The sequence below is a fragment of the Antedon bifida genome, chromosome 3 (genome assembly GCF_963402885.1).
Source record: "Antedon bifida chromosome 3, ecAntBifi1.1, whole genome shotgun sequence".
NCBI lineage: Eukaryota > Metazoa > Echinodermata > Crinoidea > Comatulida > Antedonidae > Antedon > Antedon bifida.
Window position 1 is genome coordinate 28256555 of NC_136228.1, and position 27686 is coordinate 28284240.

The 27686-nt window shown below is 33.8% G+C and overlaps 4 protein-coding genes across 4 annotated transcripts in view; 2 read left to right on the plus strand and 2 right to left on the minus strand.

Moving 5' to 3' along the window:
- Positions 1-27686, minus strand: part of LOC144838350 (uncharacterized) — a 110166-nt gene that overhangs the window by 59788 nt on the left and 22692 nt on the right. The gene's annotated exons all lie outside the window — the stretch shown is intronic.
- Positions 6243-9301, plus strand: LOC144837299 (uncharacterized). The gene is made up of 4 exons (XM_078692349.1): positions 6243-6584; positions 8112-8313; positions 8441-8788; positions 8910-9301. The coding sequence occupies exons 1-4, from the start codon at positions 6243-6245 to the stop codon at positions 9299-9301; spliced, it is 1284 nt and encodes a 427-aa protein (XP_078548475.1).
- Positions 12869-15180, plus strand: LOC144836897 (uncharacterized). The gene is made up of 6 exons (XM_078691816.1): positions 12869-13271; positions 13497-13708; positions 13811-14053; positions 14153-14344; positions 14460-14757; positions 14859-15180. The coding sequence occupies exons 1-6, from the start codon at positions 13001-13003 to the stop codon at positions 14969-14971; spliced, it is 1329 nt and encodes a 442-aa protein (XP_078547942.1). The 5' UTR covers positions 12869-13000; the 3' UTR covers positions 14972-15180.
- On the minus strand, positions 15323-16574 carry LOC144836935 (P2X purinoceptor 7-like). Its single transcript, XM_078691880.1, has 2 exons — positions 16122-16574; positions 15323-15855 (listed from the first exon to the last, which is right to left on the minus strand). Exons 1-2 carry the CDS (start codon positions 16490-16492, stop codon positions 15669-15671), a joined length of 558 nt encoding a protein of 185 aa, XP_078548006.1. The 5' UTR covers positions 16493-16574; the 3' UTR covers positions 15323-15668.

A 27686-nucleotide genomic window follows, 5' to 3' on the forward strand; every position in this document is an offset into this window, starting at 1 on the left:
TTAGTGCACGATTCAGGTCAATTTAAGCGTTTAAATAATTACCACTGGTGCGCACATTTTTACGCGCGCACGGCGCAGGGAATACGTATGAGCATTTCTTTTACACGATTTGTGTTTTTAAATCTTCGGTTAACAATTTTACGTTATTTTATTCACTTTTCAACTTGAAATGGCGTTCTACGAGCACGTTAAACATGACAGGTTGCGCACGAAAACGTCAAAAAATTGTGAAAATGTTGCAAAATAGTTCTACTTTTAAAAATGAAACAGTTCATCAAAATGCAAGGTTACCCCTATTTTTTATTTTCTTTTCTTACAGTGTATGAATCATAGGTCTGATTTATTATAGTGTTGAATACTAAAACGTGTTTGATGGCTACATTATTTGCATATTAAATATAATTTTTGAAATATTGATCATCAAACAAACACTAACATTTTCAAAGAGCAAAACAACAAACATAACGTTTATCTTTTTTCTTCACATGTTAATATTTAAAACTTGAAAGTATGCACTTTCATAATATGTCACTGTTTAAAATTGGTGAAGATTTCATCACAGTAAAATTTATGATTTAAGTTTGATATGTAATAATCAACTTGCATCGAGGGAGTTCACGACATACCGAACGAACGAGTAATCTTTCTTCGGATTTTCTTCAGCAGGTGCTCATATGGCTCGATGTGTAGTGCAACCGACTTTGGTAACAGAGGTACCGGGATCGAGTCCCGTCACGGGAAAACAATTAAATAAAAGGATTTGTGAGGCTATTACACTGAAAGGGCAGTTTTAATTTTGAATAGGCTACTTTTTTGGAAAAGTCATAACTGAGAAGTACTTTAATACGCAAGATACGTTTTGTAGCGGGCGGATAACCAAACTCGTCCTCAAGTGACGAGTTCAGATCTAGTTATTCTTCCATATTTCCGCCACTTGTTGTGTTCAGCTTTTCTCTGCAACGTGTTAACATAACATGTTGTAACTTTGTAAACATTTAGACATTTAACTGAAGTTGTACTGCGAAGCTTTTGGACGCTGTCAGAGCCACGTAGCGTAAGTTACGCGCGAATTTCTGAAATTCTTAAATTGATCATAACTTGGAAACAAATAAATATTTTTTAACGAAATTTTCAGCCACGGTTGCTTCACATCAATTGTAAACTGTTTTATCACTACCGAATTTTGTAACATTAGAAAGTGCGCGCGTAAACGGCGTTTGAAATTTTAAAATGCTTCAAATCATTTTCTGATTAAATTAGCGCACGTTTCAGGTCATTTTAAGCGTTTAAAAAATTCCCACCAGATGCGCACATTTTCACGCGCGCACGGCGCAGGGAACGCGTATGAGCCTTTATTTTGCATAGACTGTGTTTTTCAAACTTCAGTTAACAATTTTGCGTTATTTTATTCACTATTCAACTGGAAATGGCGTTCCACGAGCACGTTAAACATGACTGGTTGCGCACGTAAAATGTCTAATAATTGTGAAAATGTTGCAAAATATGTCTACTTTTAAAAACGAAACAGTTCATCAGAATGCAAGGTTACCCCCATTTTTTATTTTATTTTCTTGCAGTGTATGAATCATAGGTCTGATTTATTATAGTCTTGAATGCTAAAACGTGTTTGATGGCTACATTATGTGCATATTAAATATAATTTTTGAAATTTTGATTATCAAACAAACACTAACATTTTCAAAGAGCAAAACAATAAACATAACGTTTATCTTTTTACTTCACATTTTAATATATAAAACTTGAAAGTATGAACTTTCATAATATGTTACTGTTTAAAATGTGTGAAGATTTCATCATAGTAAAAATTATGATTTAGTTTGATAGGTAATAATCAACTTGCATCGAGGGGTTCACGACATACCGAATGAACGAGTAATTGTTCTTCGGATTTTCTTCAGCAGGTGCTCATATGGCTCGATGTGTAGTGCAACCGAGTTTGGTATCAGAGGTACCGGGATCGAATCCCGTCACGGGAAAATAATTAAATAAAGGATTTATTTGCTTTTTACACTGAAAGGGAGTTTTATTTTCGAATAGGCTACTTTTTGGAAAAGTCATGATTGAAAAGTACTTGAATGCGCAAGATACGTTTGTTGCAGGCGGATAACCAAACTCGTCCTCAAGTGACGAGTTTAGATCTAGTTATTCTTTTTTCTTTCTCAGATTTTGTGCACGCTGTTTCTCTGCAACGTGTTAACATAACATGTTGTAACTTTCTAAACATTTAGACATTTAACTGAAGTTGTACTGCGAAGCTTTTGGACGCTGTCAGAGCCACGTAGCGTAAGTTACGCGCGAATTTATGAAATTCTTAAATTGATCATAACTTTGAAACAAATAAATATTTTTTAACGAAATTTTCAGCCACGGTTGCTTCACATCAATTGTAAACTGTTTTATCGCTACCGAATTTTGTAACATTAGAAAGTGCGCGCGTAAACGGCGTTTGAAATTTTAAAATGCTTCAAATCATTTTCTGATTAAATTAGCGCACGTTTCAGGTCATTTTAAGCGTTTAAAAAATTCCCACCAGATGCGCACATTTTCACGCGCGCACGGCGCAGGGAACGCGTATGAGCCTTTATTTTGCATATATTGTGTTTTTCAAACTTCAGTTAACAATTTTGCGTTATTTTATTCACTATTCAACTGGAAATGGCGTTCCACGAGCACGTTAAACATGACTGGTTGCGCACGTAAAATGTCTAATAATTGTGAAAATGTTGCAAAATATGTCTACTTTTAAAAACGATACAGTTCATCAGAATGCAAGGTTACCCCCATTTTTTATTTTATTTTCTTGCAGTGTATGAATCATAGGTCTGATTTATTATAGTCTTGAATGCTAAAACGTGTTTGATGGCTACATTATATGCATATTAAATATAATTTTTGAAATTTTGATCATCAAACAAACACTAACATTTTCAAAGAGCAAAACAATAAACATAACGTTTATCTTTTTTCTTCACATTTTAATATATAAAACTTGAAAGTATGAACTTTCATAATATGTTACTGTTTCAAATGTGTGAAGATTTCATCCTAGTAAAAATTATGATTTAGTTTGATAGGTAATAATCAACTTGCATCGAGGGGTTCACGACATACCGAATGAACGAGTAATTGTTCTTCGGGTTTTCTTCAGCAGGTGCTCATATGGCTCGATGTGTAGTGCAACCGACTTTGGTATCAGAGGTACCGGGATCGAATCCCGTCACGGGAAAATAATTAAATAAAAGGATTTGTTTGCTTATTACACTGAAAGGGAGTTTTATTATCGAATAGGCTACTTTTTGGAAAAGTCATGATTGAAAAGTACTTGAATGCGCAAGATACGTTTGTTGCGGGCGGATAACCAAACTCGTCCTCAAGTGACGAGTTAAGATCTAGTTATTCTTCTTTCTTTCTCAGATTTTGTGCACGCGTTTTCTCTTCAACGTGTTAACATAACATGTTGTAACTTGGTCAACATTTAGACATTTAACTGAAGATGTTCAGCCAAGCTTTTGGACGCTCTCAGATCCGCGTAGCGTAAGTCACGCGCGATTTTCTGAAAATCTTAAATCGGTCATAACTTCGAAACCGATAAATATTTTTTAACGAAATTTTCAGCCACGTTTTCTTCACATCAATGGCTAACTTTTGGAATGTTTAACACATTTTTGGAGACTAGAAAGTTTTCGCGTAAATTGCGTTTGAAATATTTTACTCTTCTTATTTTGTGCACGCTGTTTCTCTTCAACGTGTAAACATAATATGTTGTAACTTGTTCAGCATTTAGACATTTTACTGAAGTTGTCCAGCCAAGCTTTTTGACGATGTCAGAGCCGCGTAGCGTAAGTTACGCGTGATTTTCTGAAAATCTTAAATTGGTTATCACTTCGAAACAAACGAATATTTTTTAACGTCATTTTCAGCCACGTTTGCTTCACATCAATAGTTAACTTTTTTAACGCTACCGCAATTTGTAACGTTAGAAAGTGCGCGCGTAAATGGCGTTTGAAATTTTAAAATGCTTCAAATCAATTTCTGATTAAATTAGAGCACGATTCAGGTCATTTTAAGCGTTTAAAAAATTGCTACTGTTGCGCACATTTTTACGCGCGCACGGCGCAGGGAACACGTATGAGCATTTCTTTTACACGATTTGTGTTTTTAAATCTTCGGTTAACAATTTTACGTTATTTTATTCACTTTTCAACTTGAAATGGCGTTCTACGAGCACGTTAAACATGACAGGTTGCGCACGAAAACGTCAACAAATTGTGAAAATGTTCCAAAATATGTCTACTTTTAAAAATGAAACAGTTCACCAGAATGCAAGGTTACCCCATTTTTTTATTTTATTTTCTTGCAGAGTATGAATCATAGGTCTAATTTATAATAGTCTTGAATGTTAAAAAGTGTTTGATGGCTACATTATTTGCATATTAAATGTAATTTTTGAAATATTTATCATCAAACAAACATAAACATATTCAAAGAGTAAAACAATAAACATAACGTTTATCTTTTTTCTTTACATGTTAATATATTAAACTTGAAAGTATGCACTTTCATAATATGTCACTGTTTAAAATGTGTGAAGATTTCATCATAGTAAACATTATGATTTAAGTTCGATATGTAATAATCAACTTGCATCGAGGGGGTTCACGACATACCGAATGAACGAGGATTCTTTCTTCGGATTTTCTTCACCAGGTGCTCATATGGCTCGATGTGTAGTGCAACCGACTTTGGTATCACAGGTACCGGGTTCGAATCCCATCACGGGAAAACAATCAATTAAAAGGATTTATTTGGTTATTACACTTAAAGGGCAGTTTTAATTTTGAATAGGCTACTTTTTTGGAAAAGTCATAACTGAGAAGTACTTTAATACGCAAGATACGTTTTGTTGCGGGCGGATAACCAAACTCGTCCTCAAGTGACGAGTTTAAGATCTAGTTTTTTTTATTCTTTCTGTACACTTTTTGTGTAACAAATATCTCAAAAAGTTAAATGTCAATGATTACCAAAATTTCACAATGTCTTTCAAATACTGTAACTTAGTCATAATAAGCTTTTCAGCGTGATCACTCAACCGTGACGTCATTTATACGCCATTTTGTGAAATCACATTATGAATCATATTTCCATAATTCATTATCACATATTAATGAAATTTACTACACGTAAACTTCAGGTAAAGGTAAAAATATTAGCAAATAAAAACTTGCGCGTTTCAAGGTAATTCGCGTGAAATCGCGCGTAAAAAATTTAAAAAGCTCAAAATTACGTTTTGATCAATTTAGAGCATAAATTGGGCCATTTGCGTGTTTTAAAAAATTACTGCGCAAAAACGTGTTTTTGCGCGTGCATACATAGAAAGCTTAAAAAATACCAATTTTTTGTACAAATTGCATCCTAGTCATCTTACTTAGTACATTCACTAAATTTGAGTCCATTCCGACTTAAAATAACGCTATACGAGCACGTTCAAAATGACAAAATGCGCACATTAATTGTACAAAAGTGCTAAAAATGGTAAAAAATAAGGCCTTTTTAAAATGAATATAACTCTTCAGAATGGAAGATGACCCCCATTTTTTTAAACTTATTATGGAAGTTAATGAGTTGTAGATATAAATGTATATACCCATTAGACATACAAAATGGTATGACGTCATCATTTGGCCACATGAATTTTTAAAATAGGGTTTTTTCCTATTTTGTCATAGACCACCATATTCAACAGAGCGTAACTCGCTTATCTGTGCTCGATTTTGTTTAAATTTTAAATATATTCTACCTCAACCAATTATGTTACTTATGAGTTGCCAATATTTTCATTATGATGATGTCACCACGTCTTAAAGTGGAGGTGTACTCAAGGCTTTTCCTTCTGTTATTTACTTCAGTATATTAATATTAGTAGGTACAAACATAAAAAATCATATCAAAATAAACAGTTTCTGAGAAATCAGAAAAATAAAAAAACGTTTAAAAATATCGAAAAATCGCTGTGTATTTTTTTCAGCAGTTAGGTAATGACCTTAGTTGTAAAGGTCACGTTACCATGTTATGTTACGTCACGTCTCCTCTCTCTCCTCGATATCGCTCGAGCTGTCAAGACGCGCTACTACACGTGTATCATTTTCCTCTCATCACACATCCGATCGAACGAACATTTTATTATTGTCTTGCATTTTGTTATTACTTTTTGCGTCTACAAAATGAAGCACTGTATGGTATATAAGTGCCATAACAAGTCACATAGAGATAAGGACGTCAGTTATCATCGCATGCCGCTGAAAAACAAGCAATTGATGAAGAAGTGGCTTGAAGCCTTGAAACTTAAAAATCCGCCACAGAACAAAGAGTCAAGGATCTGCAGTGCCCACTTCGCGGAGGATGCCTTCAAGCTATACGGAGACAAGGGTAGAAAGACGATTCGCCCTGATGCTGTTCCAACACTGCATCTTGGCTATAAGATTCAATCGAGGCCGGAATCTTTTCGAACATCTAGCGTCAGCAGGCTTATGCCTAGTACATCATTATTTGAAGAAAATATTGAGGTATTTACTTTTATGTTTTGTTTATTAATTATAAATTTATAATATAATAAATAATAATTTCACGCTGATGGTAGGTATCTAATCTACTAGCCTATTTAGTATGGGGATAATGGATAGCTAGCCTAGGGCCTAGGCCTAGCCAGTATAGAATAGTTAATATAGGACTAGCCTATATTATACTATAATACTATACTACTCACTTGTCGGCCAGCTAGCTAGGCCTAATAATATAATACTATAATAATAATATTATTATTATTATTATTGATAATAGTACTACTCTAGGCCTAGTACTACTAATACTTTTCTAGCATTCATAAATATAAATGCTACTGCTGGCTAGACTAGAGAGGGGTAGGTTCCATGGTAGGCCTCTCTTTTACCCCTTTTACACTATCACCGCAACAGCGGTGTTACCCCGCAGTTGTTAGTACACCGGGCCGTTAAAAGCCGGTGTTGTGGTTTTTATTGACTGGTGTAAATGGGAAAATCGAACCACCCCGGTGTGCTCTCCGCGGGGTGAAACGAAGCTGAATGTTTTCCGGTGTGCCTCTCCGGTGTAGTCAAGTCGACACCGGAGACACGAAAGTGTAAACGGTTTTTGCGATCCAACACCGGGTTGGTAAAGGTTATTGACATGAAAAGGTCATCTTCTATCATTAAATTTGTTATATGTTTGTGCGAAAAAAATACCTGTTTCTATATTTTGAATGTTTGCATCTTAAAATAATAAATATATTGTATTTAACATTATTTTGTTCTTGTATATATATTTTTTGAGTATTTTATGTGTTCAAAATTCATGATGTTTGTGTGTTTTTAGAATGAAACCGCGCGAAATCACCACCACACGCTCACTACCTCTCTGTCCTGAATACAATCCACACCATTCTCTCTACTGCTAGGTCTACCTCTGTCATGCAAATACAGTGAATAATCATCATTATGTCTTCAAATGTTTGGACTCAAGATCAAGTTAAAATCCTCCTTACCATACGTTGTAATGAGGAAATTGTAGCAATGTTCAACGGGACAAGTAGGGATCGCCGGTGTTATGAACTGATCACTCGCAGATTAAATGTACGTTTGCCTGAGTTGAGGCTAGCTAACTACTAAGGCCTAGAGTAGAGTAGTCCTAGGCCTATCCTAGTCCTAGCTAGTAGAAACTAGGCCTAACTAAAGTTAGCCTAGGCCCTAGGGCCAGGCTATTTATTGTATAAGGAGGTACAATTTTTATTTATATTTATTTTATCTAGGCCTAGCCTATAGTATAGGCCTAGGCTAGAGATAAAATAAATATAAATAAAAATATTCTTTAATACATTAAAAATTATAAAAAAATGTGACCATAAATTCTAGCCTAGCCTAGGCCTAATTCATTTTTTATTGATAATTTATTAGGCTAAATCAGATCATCTGTTTTTATGGTCAGATCATCTGTTTGTATTGTCAGATCATTAACAATTTGCCTAAACAGGCCTATATACCACAATTAACTAAATTTCGACAATATTGTTTTTATGCCAGGAATTTGGTGTGGACAAAACCCACCAACAGGTGGTGTATAAGCTAAAGGCTCTCAAATCACACTTTTTTAAAGTCCATAACAAAAACAAGACTTCTGGAGAGAGGAGGAACACATTTTATGCATATAACCTGTGTCATGACATATGGGGCCACTCTGCACTAGCAACACCAGTCAATTTGTTCAGTTCGATTCAAAACGTTGGTAAGTTGTTGATTTCCTTTGTTGTTAAAACATTTTTCAAAATCTTTATTACATTTATATTAAATTTTTAAATTACATTTTCATTATTAAACATTACACAAACTATGTTTTTTGAAAACTTAAATAGAATCTGTCGAAAAATCTAATGGAGTCGGAGATGACCGCGCTAATGAAGAAGTAGTAGTTGGAGTAGGGGAACTAATGGTCGAGAACACAGATGAACCGAGGATAGAAGAGAACAGAGGAACTGGAGATGAAATAGTATTTGGAGATGAAATAGTACTTGGAGATGAAATAGTATTTGGAGATGAAATAGCAATCGGAGATAAAAGGGTAATCAGAGATGAAGCAGAAATCAATGATAAAAGAGTAATTGAAGTTGAAACAGTAGTTGCGGATGAAAGAGTAGTTGAAGGGGAAAGAGTAGTTGGAGAGGATAAACAAATCGAGGAGGCAAACGAGCCTCAACCTCAAGGCAAGTGTAAATAATTAACAATTATTAAATATTTTAATTTTAATAATATTGTGTTGCATCAATCACAGCATAGTTTAAACCTCAAAATATTACCGGTAGTTTTTAACATTTATTTTCACAGCACCCAAAAAAAAGCCGAAAAAAAAAAACAAATTCCAGGAGACAATGGAGGCAGTAACAGGGTCACTGAAAGATGTAATAAATACCCAAAATGCTCAGTTCGAAAAAGCTGAAGAACGGCGCATAGAGAGACAGGAACGCTCTGATGCAGAAATGATCAGGCAACACAATGCTAGTATCCAAAACATGATGTCTGCATTTCAAAACACGCAGATGCAGACAATGAGTATGTTGACGAATCTTCTTCAGACAAGAAATGGCCCACCACCAGATCAATATTACCACCCCCATCGAACAGTAGAACTTCATCCCCCATACCACTCTCCTGCATATAGTTCTGCCTCATACAGCTCACCACACAACTCAAGTAGTGATAGCTACAGTCCTATCTAAAAAAAATTTAGCTAAAGCTAAAATTTGTTGGTGAAACAGGTAGCATCAATTTAAAAATTGATGCTACCTGTTTCACAAAAAAGATGTTCGTTTTACCTAAATGTTTATAGTCATATAGTTAAAATATGATACCCATTTAAAAGTAATTTTGTACTTGAAGTATTGGTTTTGCATTTTCCAAATATAAAAAAAAATTTTTGTTTTTACCAAAAATGTTTATGGTATATACTGTAATGCTTTTCTGGGCATAGTTTTGACCTATATGAAAATCATTTCAAATCAATGTAGATATTTAATTGATGTTATGCAGAGTTTAAACTTTTAAAATATTTAAAATATTCCACTGAGTTGGAAATGTTACCTTAGTTTTTGTTTGATTTTTACGACAATAAGTTTGTCAGTATTAACTAGCAGTTACACATGTGCAAGACTTGCTGTGTAGATAGCATTATTACTATTACAAATGCAAATGTGTACATACGCTACTGTATATACTGATATGTCTTTATATTATATTGATAGTTTTTAATATATGGTAAAGTTTGAAAAGCTAATGATGTTAGCAAACTAATGTTGAGCATTAAAACAAATACTGAATAATTTATTACTGGTAATTATTTCTTTTAATATGCATACTTACTATATGTGAATACATTGTGTTTGGGTTTTTTTTTCAAAGCCTTATTAATATTTTTTTGGGAACAAAACATCTTAATATTATACTTTTACAAGATCTAATATAACTTTTTAGTGACAACAATAGCATCTGATTTAATCCACTATACAGGATTCAATGTTGTAAAGAAGCAGTAATGGCATCCCTGATAACTACTCCATTATCCAGCCTTCCAACACCATCCTGATTTTCATCTAATGGTATTATAGCAGGTTGGGCTTGCATCTCTTCATTTCTCAAATCATCCCATTCTTCATTGTATTGTTCTTTGTGTATTTCACAGAAGTTATGCAGTAAACAGCATGCTGCAATGACTTCACTAGAGAAACCCACAGTCACGTCGTTTCTTTTCATGAGCCGTCGCCATCTGCCCTTCAGTCTTCCAAATGCGTTTTCAACAACAACTCGGGCAGAACTTAATGTTTTGTTGAAATTGCGCTGTGCTGGAGTAAGGTTTGCATTGTGTACAAATCCTTTCATCAACCAGGGTTTTAAAGGGTATGCTGGGTCTCCAATTAGGCACACTGGTATATCAATACCATTAATAATAGCATTTTTCTGTTAAAAAATCATAGCAAAATCTGTAATAATCACTCATGCAAAATTCACAATTAAGATTAGTGGAATATCTCGATATCTTACATCTCTACTGAAAAGCAAGCCATTATTTCTGTCTGCTAAAATAGGCAAATCCGAGTGTGCGAAAACCCTGGCGTCGTGTGTTCTTCCAGGCCAACCAGCATATACATCAGTGAATCTAAACATTTTAAAAACAAGTTATGAGTAAATAATGTCATTACAATTCTTTAAGTTTTGTTAAGGAAAGTGTAAAAACTTTTGCATTTCATATACAGTATTACAAAACTACAATTACCTGTATTTATGATCAACAACTGCCTGGAGAATAATGCTATACCATCCCTTTCTGTTGTGGTAGTCTGCTTTGTTATTTGATGGACCTATGATAGGTAGATGTGTCCCATCTATAGCTCCCGCACATTGGGGAAATCCTTTCCTGCTAAATCCTTCGATGACATGGTCAAGTCTGTCTCCTTAGAATTTAGAATTATTAAATTAGTAAGAAAACACTGCTAATTCTATGAACAAACATAATTTCATCTCATACAACAAACTTACCTTGTGGAAGTGATATATACCGCCGAAAGAACTGATGATTTAGCAAAGCAGACACAACTTGTCTTGTCAATACACACAGTGTTGATATTGCTATGCCAAACATGTTGGCCAAAGTTCTAAAAATTAATCAAAGTAATTAATAAATTAAAATGTATTAATTTTAATATAAATGAATAATTCGCCTTTTTACAAACCATGTTTCATTTCATTTCATTTATTTTGTCTCACATATAACAAAAAAATAACAAACAATAGAGAGAGATAGGATTCCCAAAAGCGAACTAAATCAAACTATCAAGTGGGTCAATAGCAAAACAAAATCATCCAACAAAAAAATACAAAATTACAACATTTAAAACATGTGTATCATTAGATGTTATTCAAACTATTAGGGTCCACTAATGATATAACAAATTAATACAAAAAAAAATTTTGTTCATCTTCAGGAGTGAAGATGAACATCAATATTTTATGGCAATATTTTTAAACTAGTCCATAGGCATACCCATTTTTTTTTCTATTTCCTTCAACAAAATTCATAACATAAAGATGAATTTTTTTTAATTCATATTATTTTAAGACGTTAGGCCTACATACCGATATTCTGTCGGCGTTGCCAACCACCAAATTACTATCCCAACTCTCTCTCTGTACGGAATTGCCCTGCGAAAAGTTGTATCTTGTCTCTCAACAAGAGGCCGTAGTTGTTCAGCAAGTCTATCAAATGTTGCGCGACACATTCGGAAATGTGACCGAAATGTTTCATCGCTGTAATGTTCCACATTAGCAGCCCAAAACAGGCGACCATGGGCACGGTTTTGTACCCAGATTCTGCGATCAACAAGGTTCGCTCCAAGCGTTGCGGCTGCCAAAACTTCGACGACTAGGCCCAGTTGACGTCGGTTTAGGGCTAAACGCCTTCGCCGTCTACTCCGTGAATTTGCTCTCCTTTTCCTTTGTAGATTCATTAAAAATCTAAAATTCAAGTCGTTAATTTGATATATGTATTGAAAACATAACGCTTGATAACTCAAAAGTAATGCAAGTATTACAATTTTAACCGGCTCCATTGTTATTAAATATTATTCCTGTCGCGCAGACAGGAGTACAGTTTACTATTTTTACAAATGTTGATTGACAGCACCGGGGTGATGCTGTAGTGTAAATGGGAACAACCCGAGTTCATCTCGCAGTTTTTTCTGTTAGTGTAAACGAAAATAGCCTCCGAGTTAAACTCGGGTTACTCTCCCAGTTGATAGTGTAAAAGGGGTATTTGATATCAAACACCATGAGAGATGCTGATCTCTTTTTCTTATGGTTATTATACTATACTCTATGGTTGACCTTGTTAATTACACTAATTAATTGATTAGTCTAATCTCTCTGTTTGAGACAATGGAAGGGCTGGAAGTGGGATGTGTTAATTATTATCACAGGCAGTATAGCCTATTCTGTGAAACTGTTTACTCTATGCCTTATCATGCACAAGTTGTTTATCATTTATTTCATCACAATTATTAGTATTTCAGGTTTTAAAATTGTTTTAATGGGCAAGTGATTTTTTATATTTAAATAGAACACTTTTATCTGTTTCAGGAAATAGAATTTGTTCCAAATGTAACATCTACGCCCACAAAGGCAGTTACAAATGATTCCCTTGATGCTTCTCTTGATGTTACACCACAACACGAAGATGATCCAAGTTTCCATTTGGTTAGTGGGAGCAGTAGTAGTAGCGACATGATGAGGATGTCTGCCAGGTAGAAAAAATTATACAGGCAAACAAGTACATTGTTTTTGAAGATGAACTACTTAAACTGATAAGGTGCCAAGAGGAAAAGTGTTGTGCACCGGTGCCTGAGCCAAAACAGCACACAGTTGGTAGCATGCTTAGAATAACGGGAACATGTTTATCCGGCCATGATTTCTACTGGACATCACAGCCTATGTGTGAAAGCACAAGGCGACCAGCTGGAAACATTGCTATAGCTGCTGCAACCCTCCACACTGGCAACACGTATACAACAATGAGTGAAATATTTGAAGAAATAAAGCTTGCGACGATCCATAAAAGTGCATTTTATAAAATTCAACGTGAGTTTCTTCTTCCAAATATTGAAGAGATGTATGAATCACACATTGAAGATGTCCGGAAAAGTAAGTTCCATTTATAGTATAGTCATTTCACAATTTTGGTAAAAATAGTAGTTACTTTACTAAACTGAATTTATTGATATTAAGTTGATAATATTGTCATTTCTGTATAATAAAATAGTATTACTGTAATGTAATGGTAATCAAACAAAAAGCAATGCAAAGCCATCCAGAAAACAAATATACTGGACATTATTTAAATGTTGTTTACATACTTTTGTTCCCCAGGATATGACAACCTACAGGGAAAGCTGATTGTAGCTGGAGACTGTAGGCATGATTCGCCGGGCCATAATGCGACATTTGGGACCTACTCTCTAATGGATACAGATACCGATCTGATATTGGCCTCTAAGACGGTATCAGTAAATGAGGAGGGGATACCAAATTCACATCATCTTGAAAATGTTGGTTTAAAAAGATGTCTTGAAGAATTAAAGGTTTGAAATCTTGTGTTTTTCTGTGCTACAGTAGATGTCATGTTTTCAGTAATTTTTGTTTTGTATAATGTAGAAAATACATACATGTTTATTGTTTTACAGGAACACAAACTGAATGTTGATATTATATCCACTGATCGCCACCCAATGATAGGAAAGACTTTACGTGAAAACTACCCAGAGATAAAACACGAGTATGATATATGGCACCTTGCTAAATCTGTGAGAAAGAGAGTTGCAGCTGCAGGAAAGAAGCACAAAGAGTTGCAAGTGTGGGAAAAAGGCATCATTAACCATCTGTGGTGGTCAGCCGAAACCTGCCAAGGAAGTGTCACACAGCTCATGGTAGGGATTTATTAATGTAGAATGTTTAATAATTAATCTCAAGCGACAGCAGTTTGTTTTAATCACTAATAATGCATTCTGAAATATATTTAACAACAGGAACGTTGGACCTCTATTGTGCGTCACATAGTTGACGAACATGATTGGATTTGTGGCTTCGAATACATGAAGTGTAGTCATCCTCCACTTGAAGCAAACATGACAAAACCCTGGCTAACACCAGAAAGTGATGCCCATAAAGCACTACAAGATATTGTTACAAATAATTTACTTCTGCGTGACTTGAAGAAGGTGAGTTATGCATTATGTATAAATAAATAGCTTTTCAGTATTGTGTGCATTCACTGGAGGTATTATCATTAAGATAAATTGAATACAATTTTTAATTTACTGTATTTCTATTCAGGCAACAGAATTTTGTCACACTGGAAATTTAGAAGGATTCCATAACATGATGCTGAAGTACATGCCCAAACGTAGCAAGTTTGAGCACGAGGGAGCAATAGCTCGTACATATCTGGCTGTCATAGACAACAACATGACATCGAACAGATCATATGCAACATTGGCCGATGGTGAAAGTCAATACCGTTTGGAGTGGTCCAAAAAATCCAGAATGTATGTGGTTAGGCGTGTGAAGGAAGCAAAGAAATATACCTTCAGGAAAGACTTGATGAAAGGTGTTTTTGACCGCGTCATCCACGGTTAGTTAATTGCTTTTAATCTGAACTCTTCATCATGCAAACATGCAATGAAAGAATTTACAGTACTGTATATACACCTTTTTATGTATTTTACTTAACAGGCAAGAAGACTAAGTCTACCCTCGTGAAAGGAAAAATGAAGAGTTATATAAGGAAGGAGACAAAACCAAGTAAAGCTGAAGCTGTGGCAAGCCACAAGTCAAGATTGAAATAAGTGTTCACTACTGTTATTACTGTACTGAAAATGGTTAATTTAATGCCTACAGTATATTGAATCGATTATAGATCTTCAGGATCAATGGCGAGTCCCATTTTAAGTTCATGTAAAATTTATACTGCTTTGATGTTATGATTTCATTAGATGGCATCTGAATTTCAAAAATTGGATGTTTCGTCACAGTTCATCACATTAATTAGAGCTTATATCTTGTTATGAATTTTCTCCAAAATTGCATTCTAAAACAATTCCCTTTCACATCAAATTGTTTTCATAATAGTTGCACAAAATCCTGTTTACAATGCTAATACTGTACTGTCAACTGTTGAATGGTAGAAATTGCCTTCAGCTAGAGTAGAGCTAAATATTTTGCACAATAGTTTAACTTGTATCCATAATTGTTGATAGTTTTAATTTAGTACTGTAACAAGTTAATTATTGTTAGTCAATATTTTTGAAAGCACTAATAACTGCAGTTTTTATTACAAAATAAAGATATTTTATTTCTCATACTATTCACCATTATTTATTTCATTTTCTTATACATACATTAGTTACACAGTTATAACTACTACCGGTACAATATAAAACTGTAGTGGTATCATATTACAAGCAAATAATTTTGTAAAAAATACAGTACTGTACAGGTTATACAGTACTAGAGGCAAGTGTTAAATGCATACAAACATTTATATCAACCATCGTCGGAATTAAAAGGAAGTCCATCCACATCTATAAATCCTGTATAGATCCCACTATCCTCCGGATATTTGTCTCTAATTGCCCATACGCAGCATGATGGAATAGGCCTTCTGTCGTTTTTTCTTAGTCGCGAATACACCCACCAAATGTAGCATCTATATGCGATAAATCGATAAGTTCTGAAAATAAATAAATTTACAGTCAGCAGTTGGTCAAAATACAACTGGACAGGAACACACAATATGCAGTACACAGCCACAGTGGAAGGGTATTAACATTGAATTAAATTGCATTAAATGTATTTTTATGACCCTTGCAAATCGTTAAATTTTGCACTGCAAATAAAGACTGATTTTTAAGCCCTATCCTGCAGCCGGCCGAAACTAGATCGAGCGGCCGTACTAGGCCTACATACAATTATTACTAGCTAGGCCGGCGTACCTACCTGTTCTTAATTTCATCTTGTGTCACGCTCTCGCCAAGAATGTCCTTTTTTGAGACATAAACCAGCTCTAATACATCCTTGTCAATGCAAAGTTTTTTAAATTTCTCATTTATCAAACAGGTATTTTCTCCAATTTTGTCTTCTAATTCTACCCTCTCTCTACAACAAACGCTCCCCTTTACATTCTTCATTAAACGGCAATTTCCACAATGACACCAATCAAGCGAGGTTAATCTCCATTCGTCTCTCTGTTGCTTAGGCCTAGGCTGATTTACATCTTCGCCGTCGGCAGTTTGAGATGTTTGTATGGGCCTAGGTTCTGGTTCAAATGCATAACCATGTCTTTCAGGTCTAGGCCTACGATTAAACATTGCCGTTTGATCCGTCTATCCACGCAATAACCACGCAAAACAATCTTAATCTTAGACTTATTATTCGTATCCTAGTTTATCGAGTCGAGAACAGATCGATCGAGTCGCGCGAGGAGGATCGGCGGAGGCGAGGAGAGGCGAGTAAAGAAAGCCAACAGCTCGCGCATGCGCAAATTGATTGACTCCCTAGAAAGTAAAAATTACCCACTTGGCTCAAGTGGGTAGTTTTTTTAATTACGTTAATTACGCAAAAATAAATTGGTCAACCCCTAAAAAACACATCGGGAATGAAAAATTTGGCTTCCGAAGAATCTGAAAACATATATGTATAATATTTTTGGAACTTACATATATTTTTTACGATTTTTTTAAAACGCATCGTTTTTTTTCAATTTACATGCAAATGAATAGGGAAAAAGGTTTGTAATTTGAACTATCCCCCCAGATGGCATTTTTTGATGTTTTTCAGAATAACCATGCAGCATACAACAAATTTAAAAAATACCTTAATTTAGATGAAAGTAATGTTTATTATGAACTGAATAAAATAAAAATGTGAAATTTTTTGAGAGCACCTCCACTTTAAAATTTGAATAACGGTGGTTACGTAATTTCACCTACAACGTATATTTGAATACCTTACAGCTCTTCTGAATTAAAGTTGACCTTGATGTTTATAACCTATTATGAGAGCTGGTGAAATGTAGATATGAATTATTATAAAAATTAAGCCTATCGGATGTTGTGACGTTATCATATGGCCAGTTGAAGTGAAAAAGTAGTTTTTTCATATTTTTTGTCAAAGTTATTTTAAATGTTATTATAAATTTTATTGGAAGATTGTTGATAAATAAATTAAACAAAAGCGGGCCCAGGATCGAGCCCTGCGGACGCCCGATAACACAGGGAGCCAATCAGATGTCTCTCCCCCACATGACAACACGCTGTTGTCTATTAGTTAAATAGCTTTTAAACCAACTTAAAAGTGAACCGGATAAACCAAATATTGATTATAATAATCTCAGATAGAACGTGCAAACTATTAATATAGCACACACAATATACATTATTTCTAAATGTGATGATTCTAACGACATGATATGAAATTTAACTAGAATTTAATTCGTCACTTTGACGAATTATAGGTGATCATTTTACTGAAACTAATTTTTTTTAAACATGCACGTACGTTAACATACGATCAGAAAATGTTGATGTATACCATCCTATTATACGCTTATAGTGCTGAGTTGTGCCTATTATATGCCATATACAATATGTACAGTATATACTGTATATCTATATACAGTGTAGCATAGTTGAAATCACGGGACACATATCATGTTTTTGGTATGATAGAATTATCAAAATAAATTCGAAGATGGCAATTTCGAAAGATTATGAATTGAGCAAATAAATAAAGATCTAAAAACTATTTTTATGTCATAAATACAAATAATTAAAATTAAATATCTATATTATGATTTTATGATGTCCCAATACAACCCGGTAAATCTCAACTCTGTATATTAATATTCTATACAGTGGAAAGTTGATAACCATGCAGAAATTTACTGCTATTATGTTTTGTTATTATTAAAAACCTCCTTTTTAATGCTCATAACATGTACTGCTAAATTACACTCCTTCATATCCTATTACATCCTGCAATCTATAATTTCCATGGTAACTAGTCTGAAGTCAACAGTTAGGACTGTTTTAATGTCATAAAATGTAGTCATTCAAGGTAAAGAAACTAAGCATACAATAAGTATGGATTAAAATGCTGTTGTTATAAGACTATAAGAGAACAATTGTCATTTATTTTACATTCTTTGGTATGTTTTTATACTCCGTTAATGAGTCCTGAATCAATTGTAATATCCCACGCGATACTTACAAAGCGTAAAAAAATACAATTTTTTTATACAAATTGCATTCTACTCATCTTCCTTAGTACATTGACCAAATTTGAGTCCATTCCGACTTAAAATAACGCTATACGAGCATGTTAACAATGACAAAATGCGCAAATTAATTGCATCAAAGTGCTGAAAATGGTGAAAAATAAGGCCTTTTTAAAATGAATATAACTCTTCAAAATGGCAGGTGACCCCCAATTTTTTTAACTTATTCGGGAAGCAAATGGGTTGTAGATACATATTCATGTACACATTAGACGTACAAAATGGTATGACGTCATCAAATGGCCACTTGAATTTAAAAATTAATATTTTTTATCTTTTTGCGCATCTCCGTTATTTGAGCCCGATTTTCGCACAAATTTTAGTATGTGCTTGCTCAATTAATTATCTTTCTCATGAGTTGTCAAAATTTTTATTTTGATGACGTCATCACGCGTAAATACTTGAATAACCTAAGTCGTGTAATTTCAGCTACACCATACATTTGAATATCTTACATCTCTTCAGAATTAAAGGTGACCTTGAAGATTATAACTTATTATGAAAGCTGATGAAATGTAGATATGAATTCATATAAAAATTAAGCCTATCGGATGTTGTGATGTTATCATATGGCCAGTTGAAGTTAAAACGTAGTTTTTAAATTTCTTTAGTCGAAGTTATACAAATTTCAAAGAGTGCGCATTCCGCTTCTAAGTGTCAAATTCTCTTCCAATCCATGTATTTATTTGCTCAATTCATTATCTTTCGAAATTGTCATCTTCAAGTTTATTTTGATAATTCCATCATACCAAAAAACATGATGTGGGTCCCGTAATTTCACCTATGCTACACTGTATATAGATATACAGTATAATACTGTACATATTGTATATGACACATAATAGGTACAACTCAGCACTATAATTGTATATGCATCATGTCATAGGATGGCGTACATCAACTTTTTACGATCGTATGTTAACGTACGTGCATGTTTAAAAAATGTTAATTTCATTAAAATTATAAAAATGATCACCTATAATTCGTCAAAGTGACGAATTAAATTCTAGTTTTTTTTATTGGTTATCCGCCTCAAGCGGATAACCTTTGTTATTGTAGTGTTACTTTTTTTTTTTATTATTCTTCTTTCTTTCTCAGATTTTGTGCACGCGTTTTCTCTTCAACGTGTTAACATAACATGTTGTAACTTGGTCAACATTTAGACATTTAACTGAAGATGTTCTGCCAAGCTTTTGGACGCTGTCAGATCCGCGTAGCGTAAGTCACGCGCGATTTTCTGAAAATCTTAAATCGGTCATAACTTCGAAACCGATAAATATTTTTTAACGAAATTTTCTGCCACGTTTTCTTCACATCAATGGCTAACTTTTGGAATGTTTAACAAATTTTTGGAGATTAGAAAGTTTTCGCGTAAATTGCGTTTGAAATATTTTACTCTTCTTATTTTGTGCACGCTGTTTCTCTTCAACGTGTAAACATAATATGTTGTAACTTGTTCAGCATTTAGACATTTTACTGAAGTTGTCCAGCCAAGCTTTTTGACGCTGTCAGAGCCGCGTAGCGTAAGTTACGCGTGATTTTCTGAAAATCTTAAATTGGTTATAACTTCGAAACAAATGAATATTTTTTAACTTCATTTTCAGTCACGTTTGCTTCACATCAATAGTTAACTTTTTTAACGCTACCGCAATTTGTAACATTAGAAAGTGCGCGCGTAAATGGCGTTTGAAATTTTAAAATGCTTCAAATCAATTTCTGATTAAATTAGAGCACGATTCAGGTCATTTTAAGCGTTTAAAAAATTGCCACTGGTGCGCACATTTTTACGCGCGCACGGCGCAGGGAACACATATGAACATTTCTTTTACACGATTTGTGTTTTTAAATCTTCGGTTAACAATTTTACGTTATTTTATTCACTTTTCAACTTGAAATGGCGTTCTACGAGCACGTTAAACATGACAGGTTGCGCACGAAAACGTCAACAAATTGTGAAAATGTTGCAAAATATGTCTACTTTTAAAAATGAAACAGTTCATCAGAATGCAAGGTTACCCCCATTTTTTATTTTATTTTCTTGCAGTGTATTAATCATAGGTCTAATTTATTATAGTCTTGAATGTTAACTAGAACTTAAACTCGTCACTTGAGGACGAGTTTGGTTATCCGCCCGCAACAGAACGTATCTTGCGCATTCAAGTACTTTTCAGTTATGGCTTTTACAAAAAGTAGCCCCTTCAAAATTCAAACTGCCCTTTCAGTGTAATAACCAAATAAATCCTTTTATTTAATGGTTTTCCCGTGATGGGATTCGATCCCGGTACCTCCGATACCAAAGTCGGTTGCATTACACATCGATCCATATGAGCACCTGCTGATAAAATCCGAAGAAAGTTTACTCGTTCATTCGGTATGTCGTGAACCCCTCGATTCAAGTTGATTATTACATATCAAACTAAATCATAATTTTAACTATGATGAAATCTTCACAAATTTTAAACAGTGACTTATTATGAAAGTGCATACTTTTAAGTTTTATATATTAACATGTGAAGAAAAAAGATAAACATTATGTTTATTGTTTTGCTCTTTGAAAATGTTTATGTTTGTTTGATGATAAAAATTTCAAAAATTATATTTAATATGCAAATAATGTAGCCTTCAAACACGTTTTAACATTCAACACTATAATAAATTACACCTACGATTCATAGACTGCAAGAAAATAAAAAAAAAAATAGGGGTAACCTTACATTCTGATGAACTGTATCATTTTTAAAAGTAGACATATTTTGCAACATTTTCACAATTTTTTAACGTTTTATGTGCGCAACCTGTCATGTTTAACGTGCTCGTAGAACGCCATTTCAAGTTGAATAGTGAATAAAATAACGTAAAATTGTAACCCGAAGATTGAAAAACACAAATCGTGCAAAAGAAATGCTCATACGTGTTTCCTACGGCGTGCGCGCGTAAAAATGTGCGCACCTGGTGGCAATTTTTCAAACGCTTAAAATGACCTGAATCGTGCTCTAATTTAATCAGAAATTGATTTGGAGCATTTTAAAATTCCAAACGCCGTTTACGCGCGCACTTTCCAATGTTACAAATTTCGGTAGCGATAAAAAAGTTAGCAATTGATGTGAAGCAAACGTGGCTGAACATTACGTTAAAAAATATTCATCTGTTTCGAAGTTATGATCAACTTAGGATTTTCAGAAAATCGCGCGTGACTTACGCTACGCGGCTCTGACATCGTCAAAAAGCTTGGCTGCACATCTTCAGTTAAATGTCTAAATGTTTACCAAGTTACAACACATAATGTAGCCATCAAACACGTTTTATCATTCAAGACTATAATAAATCAGACCTATGATTCATACACTGCAAGAAAATAAAATAAAAAATGGGGGTAACCTTGCATTCTGATGAACTGTATCGTTTTTAAAAGTAGACATATTTTGCAACATTTTCACAATTATTAGACATTTTACGTGCGCAACCAGTCATGTTTAACGTGCTCGTGGAACGCCATTTCCAGTTGAATAGTGAATAAAATAACGCAAAATTGTTAACTGAAGTTTGAAAAACACAGTCTATGCAAAATAAAGGCTCATACGCGTTCCCTGCGCCGTGCGCGCGTGGAAATGTGCGCATCTGGTGGGAATTTTTTAAACGCTTAAAATGACCTGAAACGTGCGCTAATTTAATCAGAAAATGATTTGAAGCATTTTAAAATTTCAAACGCCGTTTACGCGCGCACTTTCTAATGTTACAAAATTCGGTAGCGATAAAACAGTTTACAATTGATGTGAAGCAACCGTGGCTGAAAATTTCGTTAAAAAATATTTATTTGTTTCCAAGTTATGATCAATTTAAGAATTTCAGAAATTCGCGCGTAACTTACGCTACGTGGCTCTGACAGCGTCCAAAAGCTTCGCAGTACAACTTCAGTTAAATGTCTAAATGTTTACAAAGTTACAACATGTTATGTTAACACGTTGCAGAGAAAAGCTGAACACAACAAGTGGCGGAAATATGGAAGAATAATAAAAAAAAGAAACACTACAATTCCAAGGGCTTATCCGCTTGAGGCGGATAACCAAAAAGTGTTTGATAGCTACATTGTTTGCACATTAAATGTAATTTTTGAAATAATTATCAACAAACAAACATAAACATATTCAAAGAGTAAAACAATAAACATAACGTTTATCTTTTTTCTTTACATGTTAATACATAAAACTTGAAAGTATGCACTTTCATAATATGTCAGTGTTTAAAATTTGTGAAGATTTCATCATAGTAAAAATTATGATTTAAGTTCGATATGTAATAATCAACTTGCATCGAGGGGGTTCACGACATACCGAATGAACGAGGACTCTTTCTTCGGATTTTCTTCAGCAGGTGCTCATATGGCTCGATGTGTAGTGCAATTGACTTTGGTATTAGAGGTACCGGGATCGAATCCCATCACAGGAAAGCAATTAATTAAAAGTATTTATTAGGTTATTACACTGAAAGGGAAGTTTTAATTTTGAATAGGCTACTTTTTTGGAAAAAGTCATAACTGAGAAGTACTTTAATACGCAAGATACGTTTTGTTGCGGGCGGATAACCAAACTCGTCCTCAAGTGACGAGTTAAGATCTAGTTTTTTTTATTCTTTCTGTACACTTTTTGTGTAACAAATATCTCAAAAAGTTGAATGGCAATGATCACAAAAATTACACAATGTCTTTCAAATACTTTAACTTAGACATAATAAGCTTTTCAGCGTGATCACTCATCCGTGACGTCATTTATACGCCATTTTGTGAAATCACAATATCAATCATATCTTTACTATTCATTATCACTTATTAATGAAATTCACTACAAGTAAACTTCAGGTCAAGGTAAAAATATTAGAAAATAAAAACTTGCGCGTTTCAAGGTCATACGCGTGAAATCGCGCGTTAAAAATTTAAAAAGCCCAAAATTAAGTTTTGATCAATTTAGAGCATGAATCAGGCCATTTGCGTGTTTCAAAAAATTACTGTGCAAAAAAAATATTTTGCGCGCGCAATATTTAAAAAGCGTAAAAAAATCGAATTTTTTTTACAAATCGCATTCTACTCACCATCCTTAGTACATTCACCAAATTTGAGTGAGTTCCGACTTAAAATAATAGTCCAAGAGCATTAGGGTTTGACCCGGAAATTTCTGGTAACAAGCTAATTTTTTCAGGAAAGGTCAAGAACTATGATTGGAACATTATACTAAAAGTCCCGAAAAATCCTCCTTGTGCTCTCCGAGAAATCCAAGATGGCGTCCAAAATGGCTGCCATTTTAAATTGGTCTATAACTTTGTAACCGCTTGTCGTAGAGTATCGATTTTGGTGTCAAATAGTTCACAATATATACATTCCTATTTGCTCTAACAGAAAATTTTGTCAAAAAATGGCCGCTACTACAGTTTCTGGCAGTTTGACCTTTGACCTGGTCTTATCATATCTCGGTAATGGCTTGTCATAGAGAATTAAGATTAGGCCCAAATTGTTCAGACCATGCATATTTTTATTTGGTGTAATGAAATATTTTATCCCAAAATGACCGGAAGTGAGGTTATTGACCTCTTATTGACCTATTCATATCTCTTTACCGTATCTCAAGAAATATTTGTCGTAGAGCATTACTTTTGGTGTCAAATTGTTTGGAACATATACATTTCTATTTAGTCTAATACAACAGTTTGCCCTAAAATGCTCGGAAGTAAGTTAATTTATTGAAAACTTTAAAAATCAAAGAGCTACATAGGCAGAGGATATGAATACTGTAGAAAAAATCTAAATTTTAACTCTGCCTTAAAACATGTTTTGGGCATAGCACATCATCAGGTAACCTTGAGGGTAAATTTTCCTGTAAGGGTATGAACTATACAAGAAAAAACCAAAATAATCATTTATTTAACTTCGATAGAACAAAGAATATCATGGGACACGTTAATTGAAATTCTCATACTAGTTATGGTTGAAAAGTTATTGCTACAAAATGTCACCTATATGTAGATGTCATGAATACATTTTAAATGCGTTATTCGTCTGTAACTCGCATTACAGTACATACGCGAATTAGTGCTTTTGTTGAAATCACGTCGTTATTTTTATTATTTATTATAGAAATTATTTTTGTTCAGAGAAGTAGAAATTTTATGTAATTTAGGAAATGTATGGACTTTATGATACTGTGAGTGTGAGAATGAAATGTTCAGGTCATATACATTTTGCATGGAAATGCTCAATTGGCAGGGAACACTATGTACATGGCATATATTATACTCCGGATTGTCAAAAACTTAATGTTAAAGACCATTTTATTTGTAAAAATAATGCATTTTGAAACATGAAACCAGGTCATTCCTTGTTTTAAAAGAGAATGCACTCTTGAATGTTCTATAACCTCATAACGTCATAACTTTTGGGCAAACATGCAACAACACCCATACAGATGAACATGATGATAATGATGTGAAAGAAGCAACAAACACCAAGATGTTGAAGATGCAACATCAGATGATGAATGACTGTAACAGAATGCTGCTGATCAATGTTGAAGTGATTTAAAGACCCTTTATTTTGCATATTTTAAATATTTAATAAATCATATATAGGGCATATGGCGATACTTTTTTCATCTTTAAACAGTTAAATATGTAACTGGCGGACTAGCTCAAATGGTAGAGCTCTCACTTAGCATGTGAGAGGTACCGGGATCATTGCCCGAGTATTCCAATCTATTTTTCATAGATTTCAGCAAGGACCAAATAAAATCTAAATCTGGAAAAGAAAGTCTATGCATGCCGAGTAAAGAGCGTTTGACGTGAAATACCTAGGGTATATTCTCTTTTTATCATAAATAAGCCATACAACGAACATTTAAGGCAAGGAATGTTTCAAAATGCATTTACGCGTGCGTAAATTTGAGTTATTGTTTACTGACCGACCGACCGACCAACTGACCGAAATTGCTGAAAATGTTTAAAAATGTTCACATTTTTAAAAACATTTATATTTTCCTCCAAGTATTAAATAATATCCAGTGTCAAAATAACGAAAAAATATGAATATGAGTTAGTGTTTACCGACTGACCAACCGACCGAAATTGCTGAAAAAGTAAAAAAATGTTGAAAAATGTTTAAAAACATTTATATTTGCCTACAAGTATTAATATCCAGTGTCAAAATAACGAAAAAATATGAATATGAGTTAGTGTTTACTGACTGACCAACCGACCGAAATTGCTGAAAAAGTTAAAAAATGTTGAAAAATGTTTAAAAACTTTTATATTTGCCTACAAGTATTAACTTCCAGTGTCAAAATAACGAAAAAATATGAATATGAGTTAGTGTTTACCGACCGACATAGTGAGCAATAGAGTCGCGTTTGCACGCAACTCAAAGTTGCATATAAATGGTCGGATATGTGCTGTGTACATAGGTATTTGCCAATTGTCTTTTGTTTACTTAACCAACTTTGATTAGCCACTGACAGTTATTCTTTGTAATTTATTGACTTTATATTTTCTTTTTGTAACAATTCACTTTACCTGATGATGTGCTATGCCCAAAACATGTTTTAAGGCAGAGTTAAAACTTTGATTTTGATTTTACCTACATTATTCATATCCTCTGCCTATGCAGCTCTTTGATTTTTTAAGTTTTCAATAAATTAACTTACTTCCAAGCATTTGAGGGCAAACTGTTGTATTAGACTAAATAGAAATGTATATGTTCCAAACAATTTGACACCAAAAGTAATGCTCTACGACAAATATTTCTTGAGATACGGTAAAGAGATATGAATAGGTCAATAAGAGGTCAATAACTTCACTTCCGGTCATTTTGGGATAAAATATTTCATTACACCAAATAAAAATATGTATGTTCTGAACAATTTAGGCCTAACCTTAATTCTCTATGACAAGCCATTACCGAGATATGATAAGACCAGGTCAAAGGTCAAACTGCCAGAAACTGTAGTAGTGGCCATTTTTTGACAAAATTTTCTGTTAGAGCAAATAGGAATGTATACATTGTGAACTATTTGACACCAAAATCGATACTCTACGACAAGCGGTTACAAAGTTATAGACCAATTTAAAATGGCAGCCATTTTGGACGCCATCTTGGATTTCTCGGAGAGCACAAGGAGGATTTTTCGGGACTTTTAGTATGATGTTCCAATCATAGTTCTCGACCTTTCCTGAAAAAATTAGCTTGTTACCAGAAATTTCCGGGTCTGCCTATACTTATGAACTAATGCTCTTGGACTATAACGCTATACGAGCAGGATAAAAATGACAAAATGCGCAAATTAATTGCATCAAAGTGCTGAAAATGGTGAAAAATAATGCATTTTTAAAATGAAAATAATTCTTTAGAATGCAAGATGACCCCCAATTTTTTTAACTTATTCTGGAAGCCATTAAGTTGTAGATATGAATTCATGTACACATTTTACGTACAAAATGTTTTGACGTAATCAAATGGCCACTTGAATTTAAAAATTAGGATTTTTTATCTTTTTGTGTAGAATATCACATTCAACAGAGCGCATCTTGTTTATGTGTGCTCGAATTTCGCACAAATTTCAGTATGTGCTTGCTTAATTAATTATCTTTATCATGAGTTGACACTATTTTCTTTTTGATGACGTCATCACCGTGTAATTTCACCTTCGCAGTAAATTTGAATATCTTACAGCTCTTCAGAATTGAAGGTTACCTTGATGATTATAATTTATTATGAAAGCTGACGAAATGTAGATATTAATTCAAATAAAAATTAAGCCTATCGGATGTTGTGACGTTAACATATGGCCAGTTGAAGTGAAAAAGTAGTTTTTTCATATTTTTCGTCAAAGTTATACACAATTCAAAGAGCGCCCACAGCGATTCTACGTGCCAAATTTTTCTCCAAATCTTATATTTTTTTGCTCAATTAATTATCTTTCGAAATTGTCATCTTAAAGTTTAGTTTGATAACGTCATCATGCCAAAAAATTAGAACATGTGTGTCCCGTAATTTCACCTATGCTACACTGTATATAGATATACAGTATATACTGTACATATTGTATATGGCATATAGGCACAACTCAGCACTATAAGCATATAATAGGATGGCATACATCAACATTTTCCGATCGTATGTTAACGTACGTGCATGTTTAAAAAAAATTAATTTCAGTAAAATGATAAAAATGATCACCTATAATTCGTCA

Coding starts and splice junctions, on each gene's coding strand:
- LOC144837299 (XM_078692349.1), top strand. CDS start 6,243: ATGAAGCACTGTATGGTATATAAGTGCCATAACAAGTCACATAGAGAT. Junction 6,585..8,111: donor TATTTGAAGAAAATATTGAG/GTATTTACTTTT, acceptor TTTTTATGCCAG/GAATTTGGTGTGGACAAAAC. Junction 8,789..8,909: donor AAACGAGCCTCAACCTCAAG/GCAAGTGTAAAT, acceptor TTATTTTCACAG/CACCCAAAAAAAAGCCGAAA.
- LOC144836897 (XM_078691816.1), top strand. CDS start 13,001: ATGCTTAGAATAACGGGAACATGTTTATCCGGCCATGATTTCTACTGG. Junction 13,709..13,810: donor GATGTCTTGAAGAATTAAAG/GTTTGAAATCTT, acceptor ATTGTTTTACAG/GAACACAAACTGAATGTTGA. Junction 14,054..14,152: donor GAAGTGTCACACAGCTCATG/GTAGGGATTTAT, acceptor ATTTAACAACAG/GAACGTTGGACCTCTATTGT.
- LOC144836935 (XM_078691880.1), bottom strand. CDS start 16,492: ATGTTTAATCGTAGGCCTAGACCTGAAAGACATGGTTATGCATTTGAA. Junction 15,856..16,121: donor CAAGATGAAATTAAGAACAG/GTAGGTACGCCG, acceptor ATTTATTTTCAG/AACTTATCGATTTATCGCAT.